Source organism: Notolepis coatsorum (genome assembly GCF_963971535.1).
Source record: "Notolepis coatsorum genome assembly, chromosome: 3".
In the NCBI taxonomy this organism is placed as follows: Eukaryota; Metazoa; Chordata; class Actinopteri; order Aulopiformes; family Paralepididae; genus Notolepis; species Notolepis coatsorum.
In genome coordinates, this window is record NC_140167.1 from 14,633,991 (window position 1) to 14,646,826 (window position 12,836).

Consider the following 12,836-nt stretch of genomic DNA (forward strand, 5'->3'; position numbering starts at 1 on the left):
AAACAGTTAAATTGAACTTATAACAAAATTTTGAAAGAAAATAGAGAAGCGGTTCTCTTCTGCAGGGCAGTGTACCTACGGGTGTAGATGAAGGTCTACTGTACCTGATCGGATGTCATGGTTGTTATCCTCCACTTTGACTACAGCGTCTGCTATGCCCTCCCTGGTCACCCGGTCTCTCACCACGCCCTTGATCCCTCTGTGGACCTGAGAGGAGAGAGACCGGCACTGATCTCTTCAGTAAACACCTATTTATATGTGTGTGTGTGTCAGGGTGTCTGCGGTGGTATTAAAATGTTTTAAAAGAGTCCTACATTTCATTTGCATTTTGGGCGGGAAGCCCAGCCATCGGGAGATAAAATAATATAAAATATATGAAATGTATTCGTTTTGTATTGTTTTATTTTATTTTATTGGTATTAAAAAAAAGTCTTAAATGTAACTTGTTGAAACCTGCAGATAGGACTGGGAGATTAATAATTAATAATTTCAATTAAGATTTTTGGCTTCCCACGATCATGAAAACAAGATCATTGAGATAAAGATGATTATTGTGCCGCATGTTGCTCTCATGTCCTCCTGCTCTCATGCCCCCCCCCCCTCCCCTCAAGCCCTGTAGTTCCAGCTCAGTTCTTTTGAAAAGTCTTTGGTGACGGATGACAGAAAGGCGGCCATTGGTCGAGAAGAAAGGTAAAACAAATTCAGTCGTCGTCATATGATGTTCTCAGATGAATGAGTAATCGTGTGTAATAATTGTGATTTCAATCATCAAAATAATCGTGATTATGATTTTTGCCATAATCAAGCAGCCCTAGTGTGTGTGTGAGTGAGATAAACATGTTTAAAAAAAGGAAATTGTGTCTTCTGTTCTGCTGACATTCATTTGCTGTAGTTGCTAGTTCACTTTACAGCACCTGGGGTCAATGTTTGTTGTTTTTTAAATGTACTTTATAAATACATTTTATTTAATCTATTTGATTGATGAAATGTGTAAACGATGAACATAAATCAATACATGGAGTGGCCGGGATCTGCCACTAGGGGGCCCCCAGGGCAAGACGGTGGTTTTGGGCCACCATTGTCCCTAGGGACAGACATAACAAGAGGGGGGGGGGGTCGGGGGCATGCCCCTCCCGGGGAGGAAGTTGGGGCCCCTGTACTTTAAACAGTATGCTGGGGCCCCTTTCAATTAAAATAATGCTTGCAGAGGCACATATTCCAGTTGGAATTGGTGAGATTAATGTAAGCAAGAAGAAGAGGCAGATGCAGGGAGTAAAACACACACGTGTAAAGTTTCAAGATCCCAGTTCATTCTCTAGAAGACTAGGGTAGTAATGAAGGCGGGAACTGCACTGGCTTCCCAAATCCGCTTCAAGGTCCTTGACCTGGCGTACAGTGCAGCGAGGGGAACGGCTCCCTCCTACCTCCGGTCAACGGTCTCTAATAACTACACACCCTGAAGACCCCTACGCTCTACATCTTCTGGCCGCCTCAGACCCGCTCCTATCCGAGCTCCTCCTGGGGGGTCATCAAAACAAAGCAGGCTATTCTCAGTTCTCGCCAATTTTCCGCCGTCAACTAAAAACACATCTCTTCAAACAATATCTGAAATAATATCTGAGGAAAAATAGAATAGAATAGAAATACTTTATTCATCCCGAGGGAAATTTGGCACTACAAATCGCTCACAGTAAACATTTAGGGAGACAAAAAAAGTCACGAATGAAGAATAAAATAAGCCTATAAGAATAAAAAATACCCAGCTCCGGGATATACATTTCGTATGTTATGTTTATACATTCTAATATAAAATATACAGTAAAATATACAGAAGTATACAGTAAGTGTAGTAATAACCCTCTTACTTACTTACTTACTTACTTACTTACTTACTTACTTACTTACTTACTTACTTACTTACTTACTTACTTACTTACTTACTTACTTACTTACTTACTTACTTACTTACTTACTTACTTACTTACTTACTTACTGTCTTTTTACTATTATGTACCCTAATACCATGCTGCTATTCTCATACTATACCTATCTTGCTAATATGTCTATACTACTAACGTGTAACACTCAAACTCAATATTATTTGACATACAATGCCACTGCCAGAGTTGTACCCCTCCTGGAAGTCGCTTTGGATAAAAGCGACTAAATTGTAAATTGAACAGAAGGCACTGACCTGCTCCATGTAAATCAGAAGAGACTCTTTGTTATTCTCCCACTCGATGGGAAGCTCGCTGACGTGGGGGAACTTGTCACAGGACAGCTCCACCGTCACCTCAAAGCAGTTGGTGTGGAGGTAGCTGAAGTCATTCATACCTGCGGGGGACACACACACACACGCGCGCGCACACACAAATCTTCAAATGACAACAGTAACACAGGATCTACACTCACAAGGATAATAATAATGCTATTTTGGACCTTAGACCCTATTTGCGGTCTGTCTACCATGTACCTGACACATAGACCACCGCAACACTTCCACTGAAATCATGGGAGAGATAGTGGGGGGGGGGGGGGGGGGGGGGAATGAATGAATGTGGATGAGAGCCTTGACATTAAGTGGTTGTAACTACGGCTGTGGGGGTGCTGGAGACATGATCCAATATACTTACGCCTGAGTCTCCTGAACACGGAGAGACCAATCCCAAGTCGATCGGCACTTTCTCGGCCGAGCTATAGTCACGCATGCAGATTGCCCATGGAGTCTCTGGATTGTCCAGAGATCTAGGTTCATCAATCTGCGCATGTGTAATTCGGGAGTAGGTGCGAGAAAGTGACTATATCTCAGCCGAGAAAGTGCCGATCGACTTGGGATTGGTCTCTCCGTGTTCAGGAGACTCGTGCGTATGAAAGCATATTGGATCATGTCTCCAGCACCCCCACAGCCGTAGCTACAACCACTTAATGTCAAGGCTCTCATCCACATTCATTCATTTTCTTCCCCCGCTCTCTCCTCCATGAGCTCAATGTAACACGGAAGTGCAGTGGTCTATAGAGACCACCATTTCACTGATTGGTCCAGTATTGAGCTAGCTACAATTCCCCTGCAGGCTCTCACTGGGCTACAATAACAGACAATGGGCAATCGTAAATCCTTTACAAAAACAACGATTACCGAGACGAGAAGCTCAGGGTGTATTCTTACCGCTGCTTAGTATGCTTTCCTGTGAAATGTATCGCAATCCGAACGTTGAAACAACAACATTTGACTCTTCACCCCGACACATAGTCCTCCGCAGGAGCAGCGAAAACAAGCGCAATGTCCGAGCCACGCCAAGCACGGAAACATTTTCAGACTGCGATACCGTTCACAGGAGAGCGTACTGAGACCGGTAAGAATACACTCTGAGCTTCCCATCTTGGGAAAAACACATTCATCGTTGTTTTTGCAAAGGATTTACGATTGCCCATTGTAGCCCAGTGTGAGCCTGCAGGGGAATTGTAGCTAGCTGGACCAATCAGTTAAGTTATGGTCTCTATTGGACAGACCGTGAATAAGGTCCAAAATAGTATCAGTCAGTATTTGTGAACACGCACCACTCTCTGCTAAAGCTAGAAATCAGAGAGAGAACCCTTCGATCTGTGATGTCACCGGGATGTAAAATCTGGGGCTGCTTCATAGACAAGGAATGGGGGCTCTGACTTTATGAGGCCATCAAATGTGTGTGTGAGCTCTGACACCCAAATTAGGTTTATATTCTGGTTCAGACCTTCTAGCAATGCTAGAACATAAATCTCAAAGAGTCTATCCGTCAGTAGTCCGTTTGCCCGGTGGAAGTAGCTGTTCAGTGTTCTCTTGGATGTGGATCTGAGTCTGCCATGACGGCATGAGCTTGTGGTTCGGGTGGCAGGGGTCTTCCAGCCAGGCACACAGATTGAGGTGAAGATGGTGGAGGTGGCTTGGACGCGTGATTACGAAACCTAGCCGCATTTCTCGGAGATGCTCTCTAATTGGCACTGACTGACGCTCTCTGATTGGCCACTGACACGTTTTCCCAATCCGTGACGAGCTGTGTCTTTGCCCATTTCCACGTCAAACAGCCTGCAAACTACCAGGCGTTCTATCGCCCTGCTCTAAGACAAACTCTAACCTTAACCAACTTCGAAAGAGTGCCTAAGCTTAACCGTCGAAAGAACTTGCCGTCACGCTCTAAGACAAACTCTAACCTTAACCAACTTCGAAGAGTGCCTAAGCTTAACCAGTGTAGAAACAGGCGTCGGCCAATCAGAGAGCGTCTCCGAGAAATGCGGCTAGGTTTCGTAATCACGCGGCTTGGACCTCTAGCAGGTTTTTTCCTTTTCTTTTCTTTTTTCTACTTGTGTAGTCTTTGTTGTATATTTTAAAGTTATAATTTTTTCAATCAAATTGTATTAAATGTATTTATAAAAAATGTATCACAAATGTGCTCAGTCAAGGTGGTCCTCGAGGTACTCACTGCCGGGAACGGTGTGCCACGCCCCTCCGTTGATGATGTTGTTGTGCTTCTGGAAGTCCTCGTAGTGGCACATCCGGCGGTTGGGGTTGGCCATCGCCAGGTTGGTGGAGGCGTACACGGTGGCCAGCCAGCGGAAGAAGCCGTCGTCCGGCGTGGGGGTGTCCTCCTGGGGGATCCAGTCGCGGGTGCAGTCGTAGGGATACGTCACCACCAGCTCGCCCCCGTGGAGGTTGGCGCTGAGCACGAACGGGATGTCCTCCATCCAGTTGATGACCGCGCGGGTCACCGGGGCCACCTGGAGGACAAGGAGGGAGTTCATTATTAGATATTTAAAGGGGCATTTCTCAGATTTTTTAAGCTGAATGCTCTCTGTTCTGTTGCGAGGAGGATGTGTGATAAGCGGACATACAAAACCTACCGGCGGGTTCTCTGTGTCTCCAGAGCTCGGACGGCTGCACCCCCCCCCCCCCCCCCCTGTAGTAGAGTCTGTAGTAGAGTCCAACTCTAGGAAACAGTGCAGTTCACCAGATGTCTGCTCTCCACCAGTGATGTGATTTCTCTCTCTCTCTCTCTCTCTCTCTCTCTCTCTCTCTCTCTCTCTAAAGACAGAACACGTTGGATTCAGCTTAAGAATGAGCAAAATAATCATGTTTGAACAATCCACCAATCCACGTATACTTAGCATAACGAAGCACAAGTACACAACACAATGAATTGTTTAGATTTTGACCTTAATAACCGTTTGCGGGTGTTTACTCCCCTATAAACATTTTATGTTGATCCATTTCTAACGAGACAACAAGAGCCTGAAACATCAAACAGATGTTCGGGATTACGTAAAGAGGGTAAAGTGTTACCAAACACTCCAGTGTCTCTGAGTAAACGCCTCTTGTACAGAGTCAGTTTCCTCTGCTTTGATACAGTTTTCTGTTCTGAAGCTGCGCAGAGGCTTGCCTGCCAGCGACAGGAAACACTCGCCATTCTTTCACTTCTCAAGATGTCTCTGAACACCCCTAGAGAAACGTGTTGCAGTCTGGCATTCATTATTTACACTTCGTTTACAGATGCGTGACGGCGCTTTTACTGTGAAACTGCGGTAGACTAATATTTCCCCCTGGGGACAATAAAAGCACATGTCATCACATTAGAATGATGCACATTTATCGCCATCGTATGGCACAAGCACAGTACGACGAAAAGAGGTTGGCCTTCTAACCAGAGTGCATCTCATCCCAATTCATGACTTTGAGCTTCTTGTTATCAACTGACTGTGAATGGGATGAGGAGGATGATGGTGGCGATTGAGGTAGGATTAAGTGAAGGCTGGTTTGGGCTTGAATGCAGCAGGGTGATGTCAGCCAGAGGTCGTTGAGTCCAAGGTTGTGAGGAAGGTAAGATGTGACAATTGTCGTCAACGATTGTAAGCCAGTAAGAGGCTCGACTCCAAGTGCCCCCCCCCCCCCCCCGAAATGACATCACAGACTCATTCTATGTCATCATATTGCAGCCTTAGTTTATGGGAATGTATTTAAAAGATGCTGAATGAGGCGGCTACGTGGCGTAGTGGGCAAGGCGCTCGCCGCGAATGACGGAGACGCTGGGCTTGCCTGTTCGAGCCCAGCGCTCCACATTGCTTTCAGTTTAGCTGGTCGTTCATACTAATACACATTGGCCGTATTAGGGGGTGGGAAACTGATGGGTGGGGATCGGGCGTTGTGGACAGCGACTCCTACAGGTCGGTTGGTGCGCCTGCGCAGTAGAATCAGGAAGTGTCGGGGGCAGCGTGAGCCTCCCACGCGTTACTCCTCGCCACTGAGAGATCGAGCTGCGCAGGTGAAAAGATGCGACTGCTGTTACCTCAAGTACCGGAGGGGACTTGTGCTATGTATGACTTAGTCCACATTGCAGCTGGCTTGTGGGAGGCAAGAAACAGCGTTCGTGACAGGGGAGGGTTGAATTGGATGATACGAAATTGGGATGGGAGAAAATATAGAAAATGGGAGAAAAAGTGGATAAAAAAAAAAAGATGCTGAATGAACAAACTTTCCTCTAAGTAAAATTGGGTACCTGGAACAATGAAGCTATAAAGTTGCAGTTTCGCTGCGGTTGTTTACAATGGCAGCAGTTATGTTTACACATTGGCTCACGTGCCTCAAAATGATTTTGGTTAGATTCATGATGACATAACATAAGATACAATAACTAGATACAATTACACATATAGTAAATTATGTTTGTACACTAATTGCAGCATATGCAAATGTGAACAAATCCCCTCCCCCAAAACAGCACAGTGCACCTATATTATATTATTATGTTATATTCTTGCATGGGTTATTTCATATTGGTATCATGCGTGTTCATTTGATGTTTATTTAGAAGTAATAATTATATAATAATTAATAATACAGCAGTTAGTTATATACTGTATTGTTTAGGGTCAGCTTGTGTTATTTTTGGTTCCTACCTCTAGGGGGACATTTATCAGGGTTGGACCTGAGCTTTCAGTTTTAGTTTTCCCGGAACACCTGTTGTGGGCAGTTGATTAAAGAGCCTACTGTTCTGCCATGTTGGCCAGAAATAAAGAGGACAAAGGAGACTCTCTGTAGCCCAGTTTATTGTCCACCGCACAGCAGAGACTGGAGCAGGAGAGCAGTGGGAAAGTAGGATATGTCTTCTCATCCCATCTTCAACCCCCCTCTCATCTCATCCATTATCATCCCATCTTCAAGCCCTTTTCAACACATCACTGTGACTTATACAAGTCTGTAAATTGGCCATCGTTACACTCCTTTTCCTATTCTATTCTATTCTCATTTCAGTATATTTCTTCTCATATCACCTCATCCCATTTTATCATCTAATCTCATCTCTCATCGTATATCTCCTCTCATCATATCATAACTCCTCTCATCTCATATCTCCTCTCATCTCATAATATCTCCTCACGTCTCATCATATTTCCTCTCATAATATCTCCTCACGTCTCATCATATTTCCTCTCATCATATCTCCTCTCGTCTCATCATATCTCATCATATATCTCCTCTCATCATATCTCCTCTCATCAAATCTCCTCTCCTCTCATCATATCTCCTCTCATCATATCTCCTCTCCTCTCCTCTCATCATATCTCCTATCATCACATATCCTCTCATCATATTTCCTCTCCTCTCATCAAATCTCCTCTCCTCTCATCATATCTCATCTCATCATATCTCCTCTCATCAAATCTCCTCTCCTCTCCTCTCATCATATCTCCTCTCATCATATCTCCTCTCCTCTCCTCTCATCATATCTCCTATCATCACATATCCTCTCGTCATATCTCCTCTCCTCTCATCACATCTCCTCTCATCATATCTCCTCTCCTCTCATCATATCTCCTATCATCACATCTCCCCTCCTCTCATCATATCTCCTCTAGTATATTTGTTTTGTTTTTTTGTTTTCTGTTTCTGTGCTTGCATGTAATTTTATCCATATTAATTGTTAGTTTCATTATGCATTGTGTGTTGAGTACTGACTTTTAATCATTTTGTTTTGCAATAATAATAGTTTTTGTATGTTTTTTTTGTGTGGACCCCAGGAAGACTAGCTGGTTGCTCTGGCACCAGCTAATGGGGATCCGTAATAAAATCAAAATCAAAATCAAATCTCTCCTCTCATCATATCTCCTCTCTTCTCATCACATCATATCTCCTCTCCTCATCATATCTCATCTCATCATATCTCCTCTCATCACACTTCCTCTCCTCTCATCATATCTCCTCTCATCTCATCATATCTCCTCTCCTCTCATCATATCTCATCACATCTCCTCTCCTCATATCTCCTCTCATCATATCTCCTCTCCTCTCATCATCTCTCCTCTCCTCTCATCATATCTCCTCTCCTCTCATCATCTCTCCTCTCATCTCATCATATCTTCTCTCCTCTCATCACATCTCCTCATATCTCCTCTCATCATATCTCCTCTCCTCATATCTCCTCTCATCATATCTCCTCTCCTCTCATCATATCTCCTCTCCTCTCATCATATCTCCTCTCCTCATATCTCCTCTCATCATATCTCCTCTCCTCTCATCATATCTCCTCTCCTCTCATATCTCCTCTCATCATCTCTCCTCTCCTCCTCAATGGTACACTGGTTGAAGAAACATGGCTTGGTTTCAAAACCAAATTCTCAACAATACTAAACGACATGGCCCCCCTAAGAACCACCAGGGTAAAAAATCGCGCTGAGCCGTGGATGCACTCCGAAATACTGGCCGCTATGAAAACCAGAGACAAAAAATGCTCTGAGTTTCGTAAAAGTCAGTCAAAGCTTACTAAAAGCACGAGCAGTGAACTCCAAGCCCACGTGACTGAACTCAAACTAGAAAGAAACAGACTAAGAAACGACGTAAACTCCATGATCAAAACTGCAAAAAAGAATTTCATCAATGACAAAACTGAGGAAAACAAAAACAAACCACGTGAACTTTGGAAATTACTCAATAATCAACTAGGATGCAGTAAAAAACTTAAAACCAGATTCTCAAACATAAACATAAAAACGGACAACACGCTCATCACAGACAAGCTGGATGTAGCCAATTACTTAAACATTTTCTTCACAAACATAGCCACAACACTGGTAAACAAACTACCCTCCCACTCAGGGCTTTATGGGGTAGAACACATAGTAGCTTACTACAAAAACCTAGGGGTCCGCAAGGACGACTTCAAGCTGGAAATGGTAACAACAGATGAGGTACTCAATAAACTGAGCGCCCTCCAACCTAACAAGGCCACTGGCCATGACAACATCCCCTCCAAATTCCTCAGAGACTCAGCAGCCGCCATCACCCCAATCATCACACACATAATAAACCTCTCCATAAAACAGGGACACGTCCCCAAGGACTTCAAAATTGCGAGGGTGACCCCTCTGCACAAAAAGGGCAGCAAATTAGACCCAGGCAACTACCGCCCTGTTTCTATTCTCACCTCCATCTCGAAAGTCATGGAAAAAATTGTCTACGAACAGGTCGAAAAGTACCTAGCGGAAAAAAATCTAATCTACGAATTCCAATCTGGTTTCAGAACATCCCACTCCACTGACACATGCCTTCTCTATTTGAATGACCACATCAAACAAGAGGTGGACGCAGGCAAATACTGCGGCATGGTCATGCTGGACCTACAAAAGGCCTTTGACACGGTCAATCACTCCATTCTGATTGACAAGCTAAAAGCAATTGGTTTTGATAGTCTATCAGTGAGCTGGATGCAATCCTACCTTGAGGGGAGGGAACAGATGGTGGAGGTAAACGGTACCCTATCCCCCCCTCTCACAGTGAGCTGTGGTGTTCCACAAGGAAGCATACTAGGACCGCTACTGTTCCTAATTTATGCAAATGACATGTCGTCAGCTTGTGACTGCAACTTGTTCCTGTTTGCGGACGACTCAGCCCTGCTGGTCTCTGACAAGAACAAGTTACAGGTTGAAAAAACCCTCAGCTCGGAACTAGGCAGAATCTGCATATGGCTCGCTGATAACAAACTATCATTACACATGGGCAAAACAGAGTCCATTCTCTTCGGTTCAAATAACAAACTCAGCAAGACCGACGGCTTCTCAGTTACAGTGGGTGACAATATTGTCACAAGGAAAGATGAAATTACCTACCTGGGTTCCATCCTAGAGGCTAATCTCTCCTGTGACAAAATGGCATCCAATGTAATAAAAAAAGTCAACCAACGAACTCGATTCTTGTACCGGATCTCCTCTCTGGTAAACAAGAATACCCTGAAGACTCTGGCAGGAGCACTCATTCAGGGGTACTACGACTATGCTTGCACCTCATGGTACCAAAGCACCTCAAAGGCGCTAAAAACAAAATTACAAACATCTCAAAACAAACTGGTCAGACTACTGCTTGACCTTACTCCTAGAACCCACCTCACCCCTGCCCACTTTGACAACCTAGGATGGCTTAGAGTAGATGACAGAGTACAGCAACTTGCAATGGGCCTGGTCTACAAGATACACTACACGACCAAGGTACCCATGTACATGGCAAAATACTTCCCAAAGGTCAGTGAATACCACGATCACAACACCAGAGGGAGCTCCACAAATCATGTTAAACCCAGATTCGGCTCAAATAAGGGACTAAACACGTTTCGCAATTATGCCACATCAATGTGGAACGCCCTACCCAAAGCTGTAAAGGAATGTGGATCACTACCCACTTTCAAAACCTCTCTCAAGAGACACCTACGGGAGACTGCAATTCAACACTGGCCCCTGTAAATATCCTAACCCAACCCCCTCCAATGTACAGTCATTTACCTAGTATGGTTTTGTCAATAGTCCAATGTACAATTTTGTTTGTTTGTACAGAGTCTCCCCCCCCCCCCCCTCAATGTACAGTTTTGCTTGTTTATACAGTGTGCCCCCCCCCCCCCCCCAACCACCTCCAATGTAAATTACCCAGTATGGTTGTCAATATCCCAGTGTACCCAACCCCCCCCCCACCCAACCTCCTCCAATGTACAGTTTCTACGTCAAATGTATATACTCCCTTTTCTTGACTCCTTCTGTATCACAAACAGTACTGTATTTGCAAATCTGGTATGTCATAAATGTATAGATGTAGCAGTACTGACTATCTGTATGTCATGTATGTCATATATGTCCTGATGAATTGAAAATGGGGGACCCTGATGTAAACAAGACGAAAGTCTTTCTCTGGTCTGCATCCCCTTAACAATTGTGTGTATTGAGCTGTACTGTATTGTACCCATTCTGCAATCTGTTAATAAAGTTTTCAATCAATCAATCAATCCTATCATCATATCTCCTCTCCTCTCATCACATCTCATCACATCATATCTCCTCTCCTCTCATCACATCTCCTCATATCTCCTCTCCTCTCATCACATCTCCTCTCATCATATCTCCTCTCCTCTCATCACATCTCGTCTCCTCATATCTCCTCCTATCATCATATCTCCTCTCATCATATCTCCTCTCCTCTCATCATATCTCCTCTCCTCTCATCATATCTCCTCTCCTCTCATCTCATCTCCTCATATCTCCTCCTATCATCATATCTCCTCTCCTCTCCTCTCCTCTCCTCTCCTCTCCTCTCCTCTCGTCTCCTCTCCTCTCGTCTCTCCTCTCATCTCTCCTCTTGGGTAGCAGGGGGACGGTCTACTCACAAAGGCGTCTTCCTGGGTGTAATACTCCGGCAGGGGGATGTAGTGGTTGGTCACTTTAAATTTGTCTGCTGCCATCTCCTGGGAATCCCACAGAATGTTGTTCAGGTCTGCAAAGTTGTGGTTCAAGTCGATCCCCTCGAAGCTGTACCTCCCGTACGCCCATCCAGCCAGTTCTGAACCCTGACAACAGTCAATACAAAATACTAGAAATTACATTTCATATTAAGGAGTATTAAGCTGCTAAAACAAAAGATCGATAGATATATACGGTAAGAATACATAACATACATACAATACATACATACAGCATTATTGTACATGCTATCATACAGAGTTATATGGGTTATATGCAGGTTTATAAGTATAGGTATTTAGAAGGATTATATGCAAGTATATTCAAACAGATATGGATATATATATGCAGTAAATATATATATATATATATATATATATATATATATATATATATATATATATATATATATATATATATATATATATATATATATATATATATATATATACAGCACTATTGTACATGCATACATATCATACAGGGATATATGGGTAGACTATAGTATGAGGTAGGTAGTTATGATGATTATTATGATTATTATGATTACAGTGTAGGGCAGTTGTAAACAGTGAAAGCAGTAGGTAGGTATGAATTGAGTTTAGGCAACAGAGTTAAAAGTTGCACAGTATGGGTAACAGAGCCTAGGGTGTAGGCAATGGAGTCAGAGTTCAGAGTTTATATGGTGGGGGGGGGGGGGGGGGGGGGTTGTCAACATGGCAGAGTTCAGGGAGATGACAGCTGAGGGAAAGAAGCTATTCCTGAGTCTGCTTGACTTGGAGCGGACACTTAGCATCTGTGTGTCTTAGTTGTATATGTTATATATATATTGTTATATGATTCTACTTCCTACCCCTCCTTTGTTATCCTTATTATAATACCCTCGTTATAAGATAAGATAAGATAAGATATTCCTTTATTGATCCCCAATTTGCAAGTTATGTTTGCAAGGCAAATCCCCCTATGTACCCATAAAGGATATAAATAAAAAAAGGTGTAATTCTGTCTGGTAATCTGAAGGTTCCCGGTTTGATTCCGGATCCTCCCGGCAGCATGTCGAAGTGTCCTTGAGCAAGACACTTAACCCCCTAAGG

At 43.7% G+C, this 12,836-nt stretch overlaps 1 protein-coding gene across 1 annotated transcript in view; it reads right to left on the reverse strand.

Moving 5' to 3' along the window:
• cpxm1a (carboxypeptidase X (M14 family), member 1a) overlaps positions 1-12,836 on the reverse strand; it is a 33,517-nt gene that overhangs the window by 4,297 nt on the left and 16,384 nt on the right. The window contains exons 9-12 of the mRNA XM_084310884.1: positions 11,670-11,849; positions 4,458-4,752; positions 2,195-2,334; positions 105-207 (exon numbers count right to left, since the gene is read on the reverse strand). Of these exons, the coding sequence (XP_084167010.1) occupies positions 105-207; positions 2,195-2,334; positions 4,458-4,752; positions 11,670-11,849 (718 nt within the window). The remainder of the gene's footprint in view (positions 1-104; positions 208-2,194; positions 2,335-4,457; positions 4,753-11,669; positions 11,850-12,836) is intronic.